Genomic DNA, 21,189 nt, shown 5'->3' on the forward strand with positions numbered 1-21,189 from the left:
TATTTAGCTATGACTTCTATTAATTATTTGATCACTTAGGTTCAAAAATTGAAAATTTCTGTAACCAAAATGACCAGCATTTGTACTACTGCTGTCATAAATATAGATAATACTGTCTTTGAAAATTTTCAATGTATTTGTATTAATATGAAGCTATCACTACAAGGTAAACAGAAGGCTGTTTTATGCAGTGTTTCAGATTAAGCTTCTGACACTTGCTCCCCTTTTGTAAATGTATACATTGACTTGTTCCCTGCTCCTGAAGTTTCTTCTTATGAATAAACGAATGAAACAGTGGGATCTCCTGGTAGGAATTTCAACAATATAGGAAAAGATAGATCGCTACTTAATGTAAAAAAGAAGCATCAAGTTGCAGACAGACACTTTTTTTTCATGCACACCTCACACACACACACACACACACACACACACACACACACACACACACACACAACTGCCAACTCCAGTATCTCGCGCTGGAGTGCAACATTACATGGGTTGCAAGCAGCTATCTGGAGGGAGTGGGGAAGAGGAGGGAGAAGAGATAGTAGTGCACGAGTGGGGAGAGAGATGAACGCTGTCTGGTGGAGTGTGCAGGAACTTGTCTCCAACAGGTGAAGCATCAAGAGGTTGTGGGGCAGGGAGGTGGTTAAAAAAAGAGAACAAAGAATGAGAGCAGTGGCAAAAGATGGGTGGATGCATTGGCAGAGAGCTGCGAATAAAAAGGATAGAAGACGAGAATGGGGAGGAGATGATTGTACCTAGGGGGTGGAGGGTGTGGGGACATTATGTTACCATAGGTTGAGGCCAGGATAATTACAGGAGTGGAGAATGTGTTTTAAGCATAACTCACATCTGCGAAGGTCAGAAAAGCTGGTGGAGGAGGGAAGGGTCCAAATGGCTCGGTTAGTAAGCAGCTACTGAAATAAAGTGTTTTAATGTCAGCTGCATGTTGTGAGACAGGATGGTCTACTTTGGTCTTGGCCACAGTTTGCAGTTGTCGTTCATCCTGGTGGACCGTTGGTTGGTTGCTGTTGTTGTTGTGGTCTTCAGTCCAGAGACTGGTTTAATGTAGCTCTCCATGCTACTCTATCCTGTGCAAGCTTCTTCACCTTCCAGTACGTACTGCAAGCTACATCCTTCTGAATCTGTTTAGTGTATTCATCTCTTGGTCTCCCTTTACGATTTTTACCCTCCACGCTGCCCTCCAATACCAAATTGGTGATCCCTTGATGCATCAGATTATGCCCTACCATGTTTCACTTCCATACATGGCTACACTCCATACAAATACTTTCAGTAACAACTTCCTGACACTTAAATCTATACTCGATGTTAACAAATTTCTCTTCTTCAGAAACGCTTTCCTTGCCATTGCCAGTCTACATTTTATATCCTCTCTACTTCGACCATCATCAGTTATTTTGCTCCCCAAATAGCAAAACTCATTTACTACTTTAAGCGTCACATTTCCTAATCTAATTCCTGCAGCATCACCCGATTTAATTCGACTACATTCCATTATCCTTGTTTTGCTTTTGTTGATGTTCATCTTATATCCTCCCTTCAAGACAACATCCATTCCGTTCAGCTGCTCTTCCAGGTCCTTTGCTGTCTCTGACAGAATTACAATGTCATCGGCAAACCTCAAAGTTTTTATTTCTTCTCCATGGATTTTAATTCCTACCGCAAAGTTTTCTCTTATTTCCTTTACTGCTTGCTCAATATAATGATTGAATAACATCGGGGAGAGGCTACAACCCTGTCTCACTCCCTTCCAAACCACTGCTTCCCTTTCATGTCCCTCAACTCTTATAACTGCCTTCTGGTTTCTGTACAAATTGTAAATAGCCTTTTGCTCCTGTATTTTACCCCTGCCACCTTCAGAATTTGAAAGAGAGTATTCCAGTCAACATTGTCGAAAGCTTTCTCTAAGTCTACAAATGCTAGAAACATAGGTTTGCCTTTCCTTAATCTATTTTCTAAGATAAGTCGTAGGGTCAGTATTGCCTCACATGTTCCAGAATTTCTACGGGATCCGAACTGATCTTCCCTGAGATCGGCAGTTTTTCCATTCTTCTGTAAAGAATTCGTGTTAGTATTTTGCAGCCGTGGCTTATTAAACTGATAGTTTAATTTTCACATAGGTAATTTTCACATCTGTCAACACCTGCTTTCTTTGAGATTGGAATTACTATATTCTTCTTGAAGTCTGAGGGTTTTTCACCTGTCTCATACATCTTGCTCACTAGATGGTAGAGTTTTGTTAGGCCTGGCTCTCTCAAGGCTGTCAGTAGTTCTAATGGAGTGTTGTCTATTCCCAGGGCTTTGTTTCGACTTAGGTCTGTCAAACACATCAAGCAGTATCTCCTATTTCATCTTAATTTTACATTCTCTTCTATTGTCATTATACTGTCCTCAAGAACATTGCCCTTGTATAGACCCTCTATATACTCCTTCCACCTTTCTGCTTTCCCTTCTTTGCTTAGAGCTGGTTGGTAGTCATGCCAATATAAAAAGCTGTGCAATGATTGCAGCAGAGCTGGTAGTTGACATGGGTGTTTTAACAGGTGGCCTGGCCCCTGGTGGGGTAGGATAGACCTGTGACAGGATTGGAATAGAAAGTGCTGGGTGGGTGAATTTGGCAAGTTTTGGACCTGGGTCTTCCAAAGGGAACAACTGAACCACATCCTTCACCAGGGCTTTGATTGCCTATCATTGTGTGTTGAAATGAGAGACTCCCACCCGAGATATTTCCAACCCCTCCTTAAGTGATGTACCATTGCCCACCCAACCGCCACAGCATCCTGGTTCATCTGTATGCCATTTCCAATCGCAACCCCTAACCACAAGGATCTTGCCCCTGTGGAAGAGCCAGGCACAAGACTGGCTCTATCCACCCACCCGGCTCTTCCTATTTCAATCCTGTCACGTCTTATCTTACCTCATCAAATGCCGGGCCATCTGTACAAGCAGCCATGTTGTATACCAGCTCTGCTGCAACTATGCACTGCTTTTTATGTTGGTGTGACTACCAACCACTTGTCCACCAGGGTGAATGGCCATTGCCAAACTGCAGCCAAGAGCACAGTACACCATTCAGTGACACAACATGCAGCTGAACATATACTTGATTTCAATGACTGTTTCACTACATGCGCCATCTGGATCCTTCAGTCCACCACCAGCTTTTCTGAACTGCGCAGATGGGAATTATCCTTACAACACATTCTCGTCTCTCTCTCTCTCTCTCTCTCTCTCTCTCTCTCTCTCTCTACACTGATGAAGGCCGTGGACGAAAGCTACATGTGAGCATCTTGACTTGATGTGTCTTCTTTACAGAAGGAGCACTCTCATCATTCCTTACGTTTTTGAATGAACGAATGATTTAATTAATTAACAAGTAAAATATTGGATTATTGACATTTTATGTTTCACTGATCAACTGGATATCATTTTGTTTTTGGTCAGTGTAAGCGGAATTTTGATACATAATAACAATCAAAAAATTATGGTCAGTACTGCATATCTGAAGTCTAAACACTGAACCTTTTTGTCATCTTGTTCTTTATTTCCTTTACAACAATGCTTGTGGTAAGCTACAGGTCTCCATTGGTATCACTGAAAGGCTCCTATTTACATTTCACAAATAATATTTATCTACTCTTTGTACACTGGACAGAACAACTCACATAGCTTAACTTGCAGTGCATGTTTGCCAGAGGAGAGGAAAATGAGCCAAACCCAGATACACTCTATGACTGGATTTCTGAGGGTGAATCTCATATACCACCAATCCAGAACACACAGCATGTTTTGAAAGACACATTAAACAATTATTTGAATAAAACACACGAAACATAACATCTAACAATTAGTTGTGCAATGTATAAGAAAATATATAAATATGGAGTGTGGGTATTGATATCTACTACTGATTTTCACCTGGCAGCCACAATATAAGGTAAAAACAGTATTTTTGTGTTGTGTCATTTTTTATTTTTTTTTATAACTGAAATACATACAGTCTTTGAAATAAGAGCTCACAACCACACAGTGGTTCAGTTTGATATACATACAATATGAAATGAAGCTATAATGAAATGGAAGAACTGCATAACTGCTTCAGAATAAATGTGCTTATATCAGGAGTAAGCAGTAAATAATTAGCTAAAGTGATAAGAAGCTTTGCATCAAGGAAGACAGTAGGCAGATGAAAGAAATTGGAACCAAAACAATATTAAATGCAAGAGACTCAAATTTTAGCAAACTATTAAGAGTTTGAGAATGAGAAATCAAACCTTAAACAACTCATATGATGTAGATGGATATGAAAGATTAGGGAAAGCAGAAATAGAGTGAAAGAAGGGGTAAGTGGAGCATATTTGCAAAGGAACAAGTAAACAATGGTAATAAAAAACAAAGATAAAAAACCTATAGTGACAGAAATAAAACATTAGAAGAAGAGAAGGAGAATATAGAATGTAAGTAAAACTTGGTGGAAGGTAGGATTTGATAGTTTTTAAATGTGCTCTAGGAAGCCACTTTTTAGATCTAATTTAGATCTCTCTCATCTTTCCCAAAAATCTTTGGGCCTTCCTTTCCTTCCTGTTTCATCTATATCCGCTCTTTCGAAGTTGAGCTCCAATCTTTGATATCTTTTGATTTCCAGCTCAGTTCCTTTATTTCACATACGCCTTAATTCACACTTTGCAGTGATTTTTCAGCCCTTTGGTAACTATGGATTCTTAACTTACTTTTCTTTGCATTTTGTTTCTTTACCCTGATAGGCAAAATGCTTAAAAATTGCAGTAGTTGAATATTCATATACTTTCATAATTTCTGTTCCTGTCAGATTTTCTCAAGTTCATCTTCCAACAGATGATAATTAGATCTTTCTCTTAAGTCTTACAGAACAATTAGAATAATATTAACCCTCGAGCAGGTGCACCTATTTATGAAGTGTGCCAACCACAAATAATATTCTTGTACCAGTCCATTGTTGTTTTATAATTGCAAGACCGTACTTATTCCTTTGTTATTGCTTCAGCTAACACAGTGATAAGTTGTGTTGACATAGGTCCAAGCAAGCAGAAGTTATATAAAATAAACACCAAGCTAGGAGAGAAAAAATTTATGATCTGTGCAAGAAAATAAGCCAGATCCTGAGCTAACAGCACAAGATAATAAGTAATCAAATAAGTGTTTAGCTCGCAATGTTGCAACTGTGCTGTTTAATGCTCCAAGTGGTTCATTACTGTGGACTAACACTAGCGTGTGGCAACAGAGAGATTCAATGAAAGTTAATTTTACTATTGTTTAATTGAACAGTGATTTGGCTCATATAATCTAAGTTAATTTTATCATTGTTTAATTAAACTAAGGTTAAGCTGTGATTTTGCTCATACTTGTTTACCTTCGTAACACGACAGACATGCTATAGATGTGTACAAAATATGCCAAGTGTCTATTGTGTTATGAAAATCTGCATGCCCACTCGAAGGGTTAAGGTTCCAGACCTGCAGAACATCATAAAATGAAGAGATCTGAGTTATTGCAACAGATTATTCTGATCGTGCAGGTGCTCCACTGAGAATAAGAGCACTCATTACAATGGTTTTTTGCTCCTAGTTATAAACAATGATATCTTTAACTTTCTGGTTGTGTAACAGTTAAATTTGATAGACTTTGGATTTCAGTCAGATCTGTTAAACATATGCTTTCATCTCTCTTAATATCTCTGATTATTTTTTTCCCAAGAACGTGTTCCATGTCTTCAGCCTTTATCCCTTTGGGTTCTGCTACTTTAATTTTAATATCATGTTGTGTCAGTAAAGACCCCAGCTTCAGATCTCGTCCAGCTACCAATGTTTTACCTAGCTTTTTATAGCACAGTAATTCACTGGGCTGAATCTTCTTTTGGGGATTACCTAGTGCTTGTTCCACAATTCTTATATTTGTTACCATTTCTGTAAATTCCTCTGGTGTTAACGAACATTTGTGATCACTTCCTTTCCAACTCTTGTTGAGTGTTATGTGCCGCTCTAGCACCTGAAAACAGGATCTGTGTAAAAATTTGAAGTCAAGAGCAAGAATATAAAAGGAAAAGTGGGATTAAAAAGATATTTTCTTAAACATCAGTTGTAATTTACACTTTTTAACATTTGTAGCACGTTAAATGTTATTCATATCTTTGTTTCTGCCTCCTGTGAATGCCATTCTTTTATTTTAGCTGCATGATGCATTGTGGAGAAACTTAAGTCTCACTTTCACTTTGGAAGAAAACATGAGGAAATAAAGAGATGTTATAAAAATTCCCAATTTAATCTTAGCAACACCTCTGACACCATATTTAAACCATTCTCTGTATCACCCTATTTTTACTTTGGGGTGCTATCCCTTTTTGGTTTAGAAGATAGGCAGCATGGAGATTAGAAGAGGAAGAGAGTGTTTGTGGAAAGGGAAGGGGGACATTTTGGATTAGCCTTAGAAGTTAATCTAGATTGCAGAAATTGGTACAGCAGTGCCCGTAAAAGACTGCGGCATCACTTCAGGTTCCATCCAATACACAGTTCAGAACTGGTTTGAAGACAAAGAGAGACATAAACATACTCCTTTCATACCAAAATCACCAGATCCAAAGCAATACAAAATATGTGGGCAGATGTTACATGGCAACTACAACCTAGACCTACCAGTGCAATCATTTTTGGATGAATTTTGAAGAGTGGTGGGAAATATATCCTCAGCTAATTTAGCAATATCTATGTTATACCTTCAGCTGAGCCTACAGAATGAGGTTTTACTGCAGCTCTCTATAAATGCCATCAGCTTTCTAGTCTCTTTTGGACTGTTGTCTCATTGCCAGAAAATGTGGAATTTTCCCTCTTTTTCTAGGTATTGATAAACAGTTGACTAATTTAATGCTCAGTGGATATTCAGAAACTGCAGAACTTGAATGTTTTTCACCCAACAGTGAGTTTTCTCACATAAATATTCTTTTGATAATAATAAATTTTAACAGAATTTAGATTATTTATTGACGGGTGAGCTGCAGTTTATTGGGATTTGTAGAAACTGCTTTCAGCTTGTTGCAAAAGGATATCTACAAATGATCTGGTATAGAGGCAAAGGCCCATATTCAGATGGGAGTGGATTCTGTACTAATGCGTAATTCTGATATATATATTATATGAGCCCCTAAATTACTAACAACAAGGTACAGGAAGGTTCTAAAATGCCACAGCAAATTATTTCCTCTTTCAGCTGGATTTGTCTTCCATTTATAATGATCATAATGTTGACATAACATTGAACTGTATTCTTCCCTTTATTTCCTTTAAATGCATTGCTGGACTTGAAGAATAAAGAATTATTCTAAGAATCCATAAATGAAGACATATACATATCATTTGAATTTACTAACATAAACATTATTTCATTTACAGCCCAGTATCATGAACAAAATCTTTCAGTTCTAGTAGGATTTTGTTTACTTTCACATCCTAATTTTAATGTTTTTTTAATTTTATGTTCTCCTGCTGAATACAACTTACATGAGAATCAAAATTCATTATATCATTTATATGGAGCTACACTTCCTAGTTGATTCTTTGAATTCATTTAAGTAGTAACATAACTGATTTTATTGAGCTCTACATTTTTCTAAACAAACAAGTTTTGAAGGAGTAAATACAACGGTACTATATTCAGAAGGCTTTAATATCTATGTTAGATACTCTCCACAAACAAAGTAACAGCAGACTATTTATTGATAATACCTTGGATCCCATAGCAATAGCAGCTATTGAAATTGCTATCCCAACTTCATGTCCAGAATATCCAATATGTATATCAGGAAACTCCTGTTTGAATGTAGTGATAACTCTCAAGTTGACTTCCTCGGGCTTTGTAGGATACGATGAAACACAATGCAATAAACAAAATTTACTAAAGATAGGTCGAACACAGTGATATATCTTTTTCACTATTTCCATGTTTGTCATACCTATATAAAACAAATAAATTACAACACAGTTACAACACTCATAGAAATTCAAGGAACTTGCAAATAAAACAACTATACATACCTGTAGATATGAACATGGGCCGTTTCTTAAATGCTGCATATCTCAACAAGGGAAAATTGTTTGCATCGCCAGAACCAATTTTTATGAATGGGACATTCAGAGAGTCAAGCATATCAACTGATACCTAAGAATGACACATCATTAATGATAAATATAAAACAGTAAATTTACTGTTAAGAGAGTTGAAGGCTTTTAGGGACTGTATACTTACCATATCCATTGCTGATGCCGAGAACATTATTCCAACTTCTTCTTCAGCATATCGCTGCAACTCTCTAAACTGCTCCTGATCAAATTCCAAAAATCTTTTATGTTCACCATATGTTTTACCCCAAGAGTTCTCATTTTCGTAAGGTCGATTAAGAGCTTCAGCATTAAATTTTTCGGATAAGCAAGATTTTTGGAATTTCACACAGTCAGCTCCACTTTTCTGCAAAATAATAATAATAAATTAAGTAACTTTGTTAAAATAAAACTAATACTTTGCAGGAATTTAATCTTTTTCCAAGGCAACACAAGAGTATATCCACCCATTCTATCATTATCTGCATCTGGCTTATATATTCTGTAAATTGTGATAGATGTGATTAATATAAATCCTCATGAAAAGTAATGTTTCTACTGATTACATTTGTGAGCAACGTCTGGGAAGATGACTGCGAGTACTAAAGCATTTCATAAAAGATTACAAGGAAAGAAGTCTGTACACTACATACTGCAGTAGATATATATAAAAGAGATGATAATAACCAAGGTTTTGCCATCAGTTGTTCATACCTTGGATTCATGATTGTAACATCTGCTTCTTCCATGCACCAATATGATTGATCTGTTTTAAGGACAGCAACTTAAACTGACACAGCTAGCTAATAATAAACCAGTTCTTCAGGAAAAATGTGAATGCACTGTAATAGACTCGTATTGCCAGTCTAATCAATGATTTGTTATACAACACACAATGAGGTGTTAAAAGTAAAGTGATAGAAATATGCAATACCAGTTGGCAGTACCACCACATACACAAGACATAAAAGTGCAGTGCATTGGCAGAACTGTCATTTGTACTCAAGTGATTCATGTGAAAAGGTTTCCGATGTGATGTGAAAAGGTTTCCGATGTGATTGTGGCCGAACAATGGGAATTACAAGACTTTGGACGCGAAATACTGGTTGAAAGTGGACACATGGGACATTCCATTTTGGAAATAGTTAGGGAATTCAATATTTGGAGATCCACAGTGTCAAGAATGTGCTGAGAATAACAAATTTCAGACATTACCTCTCACCTTCACCTAACAAACGAGAGCAGTAGCATTTGTGTAGAATTGTCAGTACTTACAGACAAGCAACATTGCATGAAATATCAACAGAAATCAAAGTGGGACATACAACAGAATTATCTGTTAGGACAGTGTGGCGAAATTTGGTGTTATTGGGCTGTGGCAGCAGACGACCAATGCAAGTGTCTTTGCTAACAGAACGACATCATCTTAAGCTCCATCCTGGTCTCATGACCATATCAGTTAGATCCTAGACAGCTGTAAAACTGTGGCCTGTTCAGATGGCTCCTGTTTGCAGTTAGTAAGAGCTGATGATAGGGTTCAAGTGTGGTGCATACCCCACAAAGCTGTGTACCAGGTTGTCAACAAGGCACTCTGTGAGCTGTTGGTGGCTACACAATGGTGTGGACTGTGCATACATGGAATAGACTGGGTCCTCTGGTTCAACTGAACCAATCATTGACTGGAAATGGTTATATTCGGCTACCTGGAGACCATTTGCAGGCATTCATGGCCTCCATGTCCCCAAACAATGATGAAATTTTTATGGATGTTAATGTGCCAAGTCACCAGGCCACAATTGTTCACGATTGGTTTGGTGAACATTCTGAACAATTCAAACAAATGATTTGACAATCCAGATTGCCCAACATGAATCCCATCGAAAGGGAAACTGTTGGGTGAAGGGTGTGGGGAGTGAGCTACAGGAGATTGAGGCCAGGACAAATATAGGAGTGATGGATGAGTTTTAAGGACAATTCTCATCTGCATAGTTCAGAGAAGGTGGTGGTGGAGGGAAGGATCCAGAATTGCCAGGTTTTAAAGCACATATTGAAATCAAGTGTGTTATGCTTGGCTGCATGTTGTGGCACTATATAGTCAACTTTGTTCTTAGCAACAGTTTGACAGAGACCATTTATCCTGGTCAACAGCTGGTTGTTTGCCGTAAAGATGTAAAAATGTGTGCAGTGTTTGCAGCAGAGTTGGTATATGACCTAGGTGCTTTCACAGTTGTTCCAGCCTCTGATGGGGCAGGAGAAGCCTGTGGCAGGGTTGGAGTAGGATATGCTGGGTGGATGGATTCGACAGGTCTTGCACCTTGTTGTGCCACAGGCAAAGGTTGGGAATGGGAGTGGCGTAGGGATGGACCAAGATGATGTGTATGTTGGGTGGACAAAGGAACATCACTTTAGGAGGGATGGGAAGGATCTTGGGTAGGATGTCTCTCATTTCTGGGCATGATGAGAGATAAACGTGGTCCTGGCGAAGGATATTGTTCATTTGTTCCAGTGGATGGTGATATTGGTTGACGAGGGGGCACTCTTTTGTAGCTGATTCTTGCGAGTGGTGGGAGGACTGAGAGTGTGTGAGGATATGGCATGAGAAATCTGTTTGTGAACTAGCTTTAGGGGGTCCCACATGACATATTGAAAGCTTTTGATCAAGGCAATCAGATAGATGCTGTATTTCTTGATTGCCAAGAAGCATTTGAACAGTACCACACTTGTGCTTACTGTCAAAAGTATGGTCATGTGGGGTATCAAATGAAATTTATGACTGGATTGAGGACTTTTTGGTAGAGAGGATGCAACATGTTATCTTGGATGGAGGGTCATCATCAGACTTCTTGGTAGAGAGGATGCAACATGTTATCTTGGATGGAGAGTCATCGTCAGGTGTAGAAGTAACTTCCAGTGAGCCCCAAAGAAGTGTGCTGGGACCTTCACTGTTCATATTGTACATTGATGACATTGCAGACAATATTAAATGGTAACATCAGACTTTTTGCAATGCAGTTATCTATAATTAAGAACTATCTGAAAGAAGCTGCATAAATATTCAGTCACATCTTGATAAGATTTCAAAGTGGTGCAGAGATTGGAAACTTGCTTTAAATGTTCAGAAATGATAAAACGTAGTATCCTACGACTATAATATCAGTGAGTTACTGTTGGAATTGGGCAACTCATACGAACATCTGGGTAAACGCTTTGTAGGGATATGAAATGGAATGATCAACATAGGTTCAGTCATGGGTAAAGCAGTTTATTGGTAGAACACTGTAGAAGTACAATCAGTCTACTATGGAGAGTCCTTAAAAAATAACTCATGCAACTGGTTCTAAAATGTTGCTCGTTGCTCATGTGTGTGTGTGTGTGGGGGGGGGGGGGGGGGGGGGTGTCCCCATACCAGATAGGACTAACAGGGAATATTGAACATACACAGACAAGGGCAGCATGAATTGTCACAGATTTGTTTGATCCTTGGAAGAGAATCACATAGGTAGATACTGAAGGAACTGAGCTGGAAGACTCTTTAAGACAGACGTAAACTATCCCGAGAAAGTCTATTAACAAAGTTTCATGAATTGGGTTTAAATGATTACTTTAGGGATATACTACAACCATCTATGTATCGCTCACATATGGATCATGAGGATACGAATAGAATAATTACTGCATGTGGAGAGGTATTCAAACAATCATTGTTCCTATGCTCCATACAAGAATAGAACAAGAAGAAACCCTAATAACTGGTATTATGGGACGTACCCTCTCCAACGCACTTCACAGTGGTTTGCAGAATAGATGTAGATGTGGTGCCTGTTTGTGAAGGCCTTCATGAGACCTTCAGCACACTGGATAAGGGAGTTCTCGTCACTGCAGATATGTCGTCCATGACTGGCTATGTTATGTGGGAGGGATCTTTTGATGTGAAAGGGGTGGTAGCTGGACTGTTTGTCGTCTGTCCACATTAAATGAACTGACCACCACCAGTACCCGCATTAAGTGTCAATTTGGTCAAAGCTTAATCTACTGTCCAAAGTTAGTTTGGTTTACTAAGGATAAAAATAGTTTGCACCTGTCACTGAAGTTGTGTGTCAATCATAACTTCATTTTAAAGTAAATATATGATGTCAGTGGTCTCACATAATCTAAATAAAGCCTTCAAATATTTCACCTTTAAGATGTTGCCACAAATAACGAGACTCCTCTTACATCTACATCTACATTCATACTCCGCAAGCCACCCAACGGTGTGTGGTGGAGGGCACTTCACATGCCACTGTCATTACCTCCCTTTTCTGTTCCAGTCGCATATGGTTCGTGGGAAGAACGACTGTCTGAAAGCCTCCATGCACGCTCGAATCTCTCTAATTTTACATTCGTAATCTCCTCGGGAGGTATAAGTAGGGGGAAGCAGTATATTCGATACCTCATCCAGAAACACACCCTCTCGAAAACTGGTGAGCAAGCTACACCGTGATGCAGAGCGCCTCTCTTGCAGAGTCTGCCAGTTGAGTTTGCTAAACATCTCCGTAACACTATCATGGTTACCAAATAACCCTGTGAAGAAATGCACCGCTCTTCTTTGGATCTTCTCTACCTCCTCCGTCAACCCGATCTGGTACGGATCCCACACTGATGAGCAATACTCAAGTATATGTCAAACGAGTGTTTTGTAAGCCACCTCCTTTGTCGATGGACTACATTTTCTAAGGACTCTCCTAATGAATTTCAACCTGCTACCCGCCTTACCAACAATTAATTTTATATGATCATTCCATTTCAAATCATTCCGCACGCATACTCCCAGATATTTAACAGAAGTAACTGCTACCAGTGCTTGTTCCGCTATCATATAATCATACAATAAAGGATCCTTCTTTCTATGTATTTGCAATACATTTCATTTGTCTATGTTAAGGGTCAGTTGCCACTCCCTACACCAAGTGTCTATCCGCTGCAGATCTTACTGCATTTCACTACAATTTTCTAATGCTGCAACTTCTCTGTATACTACAGCATCATCCGTGAAAATCCGCATGGAACTTCCGACACTATCGACACTATCACTTTTTCCGGAATCCATGTTGATTCCTACAGAGTAGATACTGGACTTCCAAAAACGACATGATACGCGAGCAAAAAACATGTTCTAAAACTCTACAACAGATCAACGTCAGAGATATAGGTCTATAGTTTTGCGCATCTGCTCGGCGACCCTTCTTAAAGACTGGGACTACCTGTGCTCTTTTCCAATCATTTGGAACCTTCCGTTCCTCTAGAGACTTGCGGTACACGGCTGTTAGAAGGGGGGCAAGTTCTTTCGCGTACTCTGTGTAGAATTGAATTGGTATTCCATCAGGTCCAGTGGACTTTCCTCTGCTGAGTGATTTCAGTTGCTTTTCTATTCCTTGGACACTTATTTTGATGTCAGCCTCTTTTTCGTTCGTGCGAGGATTTAGAGAAGGAACTGCAGTGCGGTCTTCCTCTGTGAAACAGCTTTGGAAAAAGGTGTTTAGTATTTCAGCTTTACGCGTGTCATCCTCTGTTTCAAAGCCATCATCATCCCGGAATGACTGGATATGCTGTTTCGAGCCACTTACTGATTTAACGTAAGACCAGAACTTCATAGGATTTTCTGTCAAGTCGGTACATAGAATTTTACTTTAGAATTCACTGAACGCTTCACGCATAGCCCTCCTTACACTATCTTTGACATAGTTTAGGTTCTGTTTGTCTGAGAGGTTTTGGCTCTGTTTAAACTTGGAGTGAAGCTCTCTTTGCTTCCGCAGTAGTTTCCTAACTTTGTTGTTGAACCAAGGTGGGTTTTTCCCGTCCCTCACAGTTTTACTCGGCACGTACCTGTCTAAAACGCATTTTACAAGTGTCTTAAACTTTTTCCATAAACACTCAACATTGTCAGTGTCGGAACAGAAACTTTCGTTTTGATCTGTTAGGCAGTCTGAAATCTGCCTTCTATTACTCTTGCTAAACAGATAAATCTTCCTCCCTTTTTTTATATTCCTATTAACTTCCATATTCAGGGATGCTGCAATGGCCTTCTGATCACTGATTCCCTGTTCTGCACTTACAGAGTCGAAAAGTTCGGGTCTGTCTGTTATCAGTAGGCCCAAGATGTTATCTCCATGAGTTGGTTCTCTGTTTAATAATTGCTCGAGGTAATTTTCGGATAGTGCACTCATTATAATGTCACTCAATGCTTTGTCCCTACCACCCGTCCTAAACATCTGAGTATCCCAGTCTATATCTGGTAAATTGAAATCTCCACCTAAGACTATAACATGCTGAGAAAATTTATGTGAAATGCATTCCAAATTTTCTCGCAGCTGTTCTGCCACTAAAGCTGCTGAGTCGGGAGTTCGGTAAAAGGAGCCAATTATTAACCTAGCTCGGTTGTTGAGTGTAACCTCCACCCATAATATTTCACAGGAACTATCCACTTCTACTTCACTACAGGATAAACTATTACTAACAGCGACAAACATGCCACCACCAGTTGCATGCAATCTACCCTTTCTAAACACCGTCTATGCCTTAGTAAAAATTTTGGCTGAATTTATCTCTGGCTTCAGCCAGCTTTCTGTACCTATAACGATTTCAGCTTCAGTGCTTTCTATCAGCGCTTGAAGATCCGGTACTTTAACAATGCAGCTTCGACAGTTTACAATTACAATACCAATTGCTGGTTGGTCCCCGCATGTCCTGACTTTGCCCTGCACCCTTTGAGGCTGTTGCCCTTTCTGTACTTGTCCGAGGCCATCTAACCTAAAAAACCGCCCATTCCACGCCACACAGCCCCTGCTACCCGTGCAGCCGCTTGCTGTGTGTAGTGGACTCCTAACCTATCTAGCGGAACTCGAAACCCCACCACCCTATCGCACAAGTCGAGGATTCTGCAGCCCACACGGTCGCAGAACCGTCTCAGCCTCTGATTCAGACCCTCTACTCGGCTCTGTACCAAAGGTCCGCAGTCAGTCCTGTTGACGATGCTGCAGATGGTGAGCTCTGCTTTCATCTCGCTAGGGAGACTGGCAGCCTTCACCAAATCAGATAGCCGCCGGAAGCCAGAGAGGATTTCCTCTGATCCATAGCGACACACATCATTGGTGCCGACATGAGTGACCACCTGCAGATGGGTGCACCCTGTACCCTTCATGGCAACCAGAAGGACCCTTTCCACATCTGGAATGATTCCCCTCGGTATGCACATGGAGTGCACATTGGTTTTCTTCCCCTCTCTTGCTGCCATATCCCTAAGGGGTCCCATTACGCGCCTGACATTGGAGCTCCCAACTACCAGTAAGCCCACCCTCTGCGACCCCCCGGGTCTTGCAGACTGAGGGGCAACCTCTGGAACAGGACAAGCAGACATCTCCGGTCCAACATCAGTATCAGCCAGAGACAGAGCCTGAAACTGGTTTGTCAGACAAACTGGAGAGGCCTTCCGTTCAGCCCTCCAGAATGTCTTTCGCCCCCTGCCACACCTCAAGATGACCTCCCACTCTACCACAGGTGAGGGATCAGCCTCAATGTGGGCAGTATCCCGGGCAGCCACAGTCGTAGTCCGATCGGGGGATGCGTGGGATGAGCTGGCCGTCCCCGACAAACCCCCATCCGGACCCCCACAGTGATGCCCATTGGCAACAGTCTCAAGCTGTGTGACCGAAGCCAACACTGCCTGAAGCTGGGAACGAAGGGATGCCAACTCAGCCTGCATCCGAAAACAGCAGTTGCAGTCCCTATCCATGCTTAAAACTGTTGTGCAAAGAATGTCTGAATTAATCTACAGAGAGCACAAACAATTCGACACAAAATTTAAACAGTTATTAAAATACAACACTGCCTAGTAAATGCAGTAATGCTGCTACTTGCGCACTGCTGACACACTGCTTGGCGGCGGAAGGAGACTACGCGATTTTACACTATTCAGGTACTAAAGCGCGATGCTGCAACTCTCAAGTACTATAATACGCCCAAAATTTATGAATTAAACACTGCAAGTACCAAAAACACGCAAAGAAATTAAGAATTAAACTATGTAACAAATGAGTGAGCTAAATAAAATAGAAAGAAACTTCCACATGGGAAAAATATATTAAAAGAAAGATTCCAAGACTTACCAAGCAGGAAAGCGCCGGTAGACAGGCACAATAAAATAACACACAAACACACACACAAAATTTCTAGCTAGGAGTATACGACTTGCTGCTGCAGCTGCTTATCCAACATTCTTGTTAATGTTCTGTAACTTTGTGCTGGAAGGTTGTATGACATCTGATAAGCATAAAAGACTTTCTGATATTCCAATAGCCCTTCTTTTTTTATTTATGACTATTAAAAGTTCATGCTACTCATTTGTAAGTTTTTTATGTTGTAAAGGAAGACATTAAATGCTGTTCTCCCAGTTGCACAGATTTGCCCTAGTTGTAATTTTTATTTTCTGGGAGCTGTTTCAACTTAGCTATACTTACTCTGTACAATAGTGTAATGGAATAATTTTCCTTAGCAAGAGCTTAGTGGATACATTGAGAATTACGGGGATTGGATGGACACTGATTTTGTCAGACAGGATGTCACTCGTAATCAGACTCTGTTTAAAAAGGGTCAAAGAACAGAGGTAAAAAAATCACAGAGAAATCTCTCTACTGTCTCGAATTTCTAAAATATTAGAATAAAATATTTTATAAGTGGCTGATTCATTTTATAGAAGAACATTACGGCTTCTCAAAATCACAGCGTAGTTTCCGTAAATGTATGTCAACAGAAACTGTTGTCTTTGATTTTTTACGTGAAGCTGTGATCTCAGTTGGCCATAAACATCAGTTATCTGCTATATTTTTGGACCTTACCAAAGCTTTTGATGTTGTAAACAATAAACTTCTACTCTCAGATTTGGAACATCAGTATACCAGAGGACTGGGACACAAACAGTTACAATCATGCCTGATGAGACAGTAGTGGAACTTAAATATCAAGGAGGAAACTATATACAGATGAATCAATAAGGGAAACATATAGTTAAATATGACGTCCCCGATGGTTCCATTCTCAGTCCAATCTTATTACTGCTATTCAGAGATTTACAGAATTAAATTTGCATTACAATATTACTGAAACAACTTGTCTAAGTTTCAAACTAAAAAACCAACACAATGACGATATCAACATTTGCATAGATGAGTGCATAGCAGAGAACAAATACACAAAATTCCTTGGGATAACAATGGAGGAAATATAAACTGAGATAAACATATAGAATTTATGAGTAGAAAACAAAGCTCAAAGCTCAAAGCTCAAACCTATATGTGCTACCTAAAAGAAGCAAATATTATGAAAATTGTGTACTAGGTCCTAAGCTGTTCAACATTAAGCTAATTTGTGGGGTTGCATCTCCAAAACAAACATTAATAGGGTATTCCAGTTACAAAAAAGAGCAACGGGAATGATAGCAAATATTAAATGATGAGCATCATGTAGATCAGCATTTAAAGCTCTTAAGATGCTAACACTTTTCAGCATATACTTATTCAAACTCCCATGCCGAAAAAAATTCGAATAAACTCCTGATACTCAAGATAACAAGAGACAACACAGCTATGACACAAGGGATGAAACCTCTTCCATGAACCTATACCCACCAGCAAGAAATGCAAATCAAAGTCATCACAAGCACCACCAAAAGCCCTACAAAAACTCCCTTTAAACTTGGGAGAGACAAATAATAAAAATATTTTCAAAACAATATCTCGAAACTTTTCGATATAAAACTGTTATTATAGTATAAAGTGCCCTACAGTTTAAGAGCAATTGCAATGCTACTATTATAACAAAAGGAGATGTAACTTACATGTACAAATACAAACAGCATTAATGATGTAAATAAAATTGTAATTTAATCTGAAATGGGCTGAGAATATCATTGCTCAAAATTATGATTTGCACAATGCCAATTAGTATCAGTGGATACTTCTCAGTGCATGTAATATAATTTCACCTGATCCATACAATGTATTCTGTCCACAGACTCCATAAATAAATAAATATTGTTGTTATTCCATCACGGAATTTTCATTGTTTGATTTATACCCAAAATGAGATTTTTAGGAATATTGTTGCCATAATTACAATAACTTTTCCAGGTTTTTGACTGTGGAATTATGTTGTTACATAGACAAGCATTTCAGCCCTTGTTACAAGTGGCCAAAATGTTGCTCTATATAACATGGTGCTGCAGTGACATACCCAGAAACACTTGTTGAAGTTATAAAAATTTGCTGCAGTTAACACCTTGCTTAAGAAAATGCCTAATCCCTTATTTATTGTAAATGCTAAACAGAGAATCTTGAATTATAGCTCACCTTTGCATAACTGATTAGTTTCTTAGCTATTCCAATATCACCTTGATGATTCTGACCGATTTCGGCAATAATGAAGCATGGTTCATTAGTTCCCACTATTTTTCCATAAGCTATATCAATATCTGCAGCCATTGCTAGGAGAAAAGAGAAGGCATTATGAACATCACATGATGCATATCTGTGAATTATATTCAGAATGTAAAATGCATTTACAACAGAACTGAGAACAGTTGGTGTGGAGTTAACAGACACTTGAAACAGTTAAAGGCAATGAATTGTGAGCAATCAAAACCCAAGGAAAAAAATTAAATAAAATAAGTAGTGTAAACAATTAAGCTCATTAATTGTGGGCAATCAAAACTCAGGGAGAAATTAAAGAAGCAAGTAGCATAGAAAAAGTCATTAATTGTGAGCAGTCAAATGCCAACAGAAAACTAAAGAAAGTAAGTAGGGTATTGTTGACAAATGTATTATGTATGTGCATTTTATCATGAAAGGAAAATTTTTGATGAAATACAGACAATGATTGATAAAACAGGTTATCAGAGACATATAAAATGAAGCATTGAATAAAGATAGGTATGAACGAAATGAAAATGAGTACTTGTCTCAATTTCTAATTTTTGTGTGGGAATTTTTCAAACTGTCATTAGTTTTTGTGCAGAAACCTATCAATTACAACTAAAATCTAAAGATGAGTTCTGATAATTCTCTAGTTTTCATTAAGTATCCTCATTATGGAGAAATTACAAGTAGTTATGAAGTGTACATAACAATTTATCAAAGATTATTTGAATTGTCTGCTTTTATTCACAAGAATTTATTATTTATACTCACCAGAGGTGACCAGCTGCTCACTGTCAGTGTGCATGCAAAGACCAAAGATTGTGAACGAAATTTTGCTGATAACAGTGATAATATTTCACACTACAATCACACTAATGAAATTATACACTCCTGGAAATTGAAATAAGAACACCGTGAATTCATTGTCCCAGGAAGGGGAAACTTTATTGACACATTCCTGGGGTCAGATACATCACATGATCACACTGACAGAACCACAGGCACATAGACACAGGCAACAGAGCATGCACAATGTCGGCACTAGTACAGTGTATATCCACCTTTCGCAGCAATACAGGCTGCTATTCTCCCAGGGAGACGATCATAGAGATGCTGGATGTAGTCCTGTGGAACGGCTTGCCATGCCATTTCCACCTGGCGCCTCAGTTGGACCAGCGTTCGTGCTGGACGTGCAGACCGCGTGAGACGACGCCTCATCCAGTCCCAAACATGCTCAATGGGGGACAGATCCAGAGATCTTGCTGGCCAGGGTAGTTGACTTACACCTTCTAGAACACGTTGGGTGGCACGGGATACATGTGGACATGCATTGTCCTGTTGGAACAGCAAGTTCCCTTGCCGGTCTAGGAATGGTAGAACGATGGGTTCGATGACGGTTTGGATGTACCGTGCACTATTCAGTGTCCCCTCGACGATCACCAGAGGTGTACGGCCAGTGTAGGAGATCGCTCCCCACACCATGATGCCGGGTGTTGGCCCTGTGTGCCCCGGTCGTATGCAGTCCTGATTATGGCGCTCACCTGCACGGCGCCAAACACGCATACGACCATCATTGGCACCAAGGCAGAAGCGACTCTCATCGCTGAAGATGACACGTCTCCATTCGTCCCTCCATTCACGCCTGTCGCAACACCACTGGAGGCGGGCTGCACGATGTTGGGGCGTGAGCGGAAGACGGCATAACGGTGTGCGGGACCGTAGCCCAGCTTCATGGAGACGGTTGCGACTGGTCCTCGCCGATACCCCAGGAGCAACAGTGTCCCTAATTTGCTGGGAAGTGGCGGTGCGGTCCTCTACGGCACTGCCATTCGACGGCCAACACCGCGGTTCCTGGGGTGTCCGCTGTGCCGTGCGTGTGATCATTGCTTGTACAGCCCTCTCGCAGTGTCCGGAGCAAATATGGTGGGTCTGACACACCGGTGTCAATGTGTTCTTTTTTCCATTTCCAGGAGTGTAGATAATCATTATTAATCTGTGCTATTCAGTATGATCAAAAGATCTTTTGTAGACAGTTTGTGTCAAGCCTAGTGGAATTAACATATGGCATGTCAACTGCATACAATCTGAAGACTTACTCAATCTTACTGAATATAATTATTACTTTATTTATTATAACTGCATATAAGTTATATAAACAATAATTTAATACTTTAATTAATTTTTTAATAAACTGGAGTTTTTATTTGAAAAATGATCCACTGCAGCTACATAGAAGAATTTCATTTACAAGTGAGTTATTGATCTATTAATTATAATGGCTCAAAATAACTGATGGGATACTACACCTTACAGTATCTACTGCAAGAGAATAAATAGTGAAGTCCTTTAAAGCTACTGAAAGGAAAATTATGGCAAACTTTAATTATGGAGTGCTGAAAGTCATTTACAATATTATGTCCAAAACCAGCCATTTTATTGCATACATCACAGTTCAAGAATAAATAATTCACTCTAAATAGTTCAGTACATATTATATGTAACTAAGATAAAGTAATTAAAATAGAAAGAAACTTCCACATGGGAAAAATATATTAAAAACAAAGATTCCAAGACTTACCAAGCGGGAA

The 21,189-nt window shown here is 39.4% G+C and overlaps 1 protein-coding gene across 7 annotated transcripts in view; it reads right to left on the minus strand.

Moving 5' to 3' along the window:
• Window positions 1–3,551: 3,551 nt before the first annotated feature.
• LOC126267101 (sialic acid synthase) overlaps window positions 3,552–21,189 on the minus strand; it is a 69,947-nt gene continuing 52,309 nt past the window's right edge. For 5 of the 7 annotated variants that reach the window (XM_049971992.1, XM_049971988.1, XM_049971991.1 and 2 more), the window contains 6 exons: window positions 19,373–19,392; window positions 18,536–18,669; window positions 8,302–8,520; window positions 8,091–8,214; window positions 7,782–8,008; window positions 3,552–6,051 (listed from right to left, as the gene is read on the minus strand). In XM_049971992.1, the coding sequence (XP_049827949.1) occupies window positions 5,650–6,051; window positions 7,782–8,008; window positions 8,091–8,214; window positions 8,302–8,520; window positions 18,536–18,667 (1,104 nt within the window). In that variant the 5' untranslated portion in view covers window positions 18,668–18,669; window positions 19,373–19,392 and the 3' untranslated portion in view covers window positions 3,552–5,649. The remainder of the gene's footprint in view (window positions 6,052–7,781; window positions 8,009–8,090; window positions 8,215–8,301; window positions 8,521–18,535; window positions 18,670–19,372; window positions 19,393–21,189) is intronic. The other 2 variants (XM_049971993.1, XM_049971989.1) reach the window with 1 other exon arrangement.

This window comes from Schistocerca gregaria, chromosome 4 (assembly GCF_023897955.1).
Source record: "Schistocerca gregaria isolate iqSchGreg1 chromosome 4, iqSchGreg1.2, whole genome shotgun sequence".
Classification (NCBI taxonomy): Eukaryota; Metazoa; Arthropoda; class Insecta; order Orthoptera; family Acrididae; genus Schistocerca; species Schistocerca gregaria.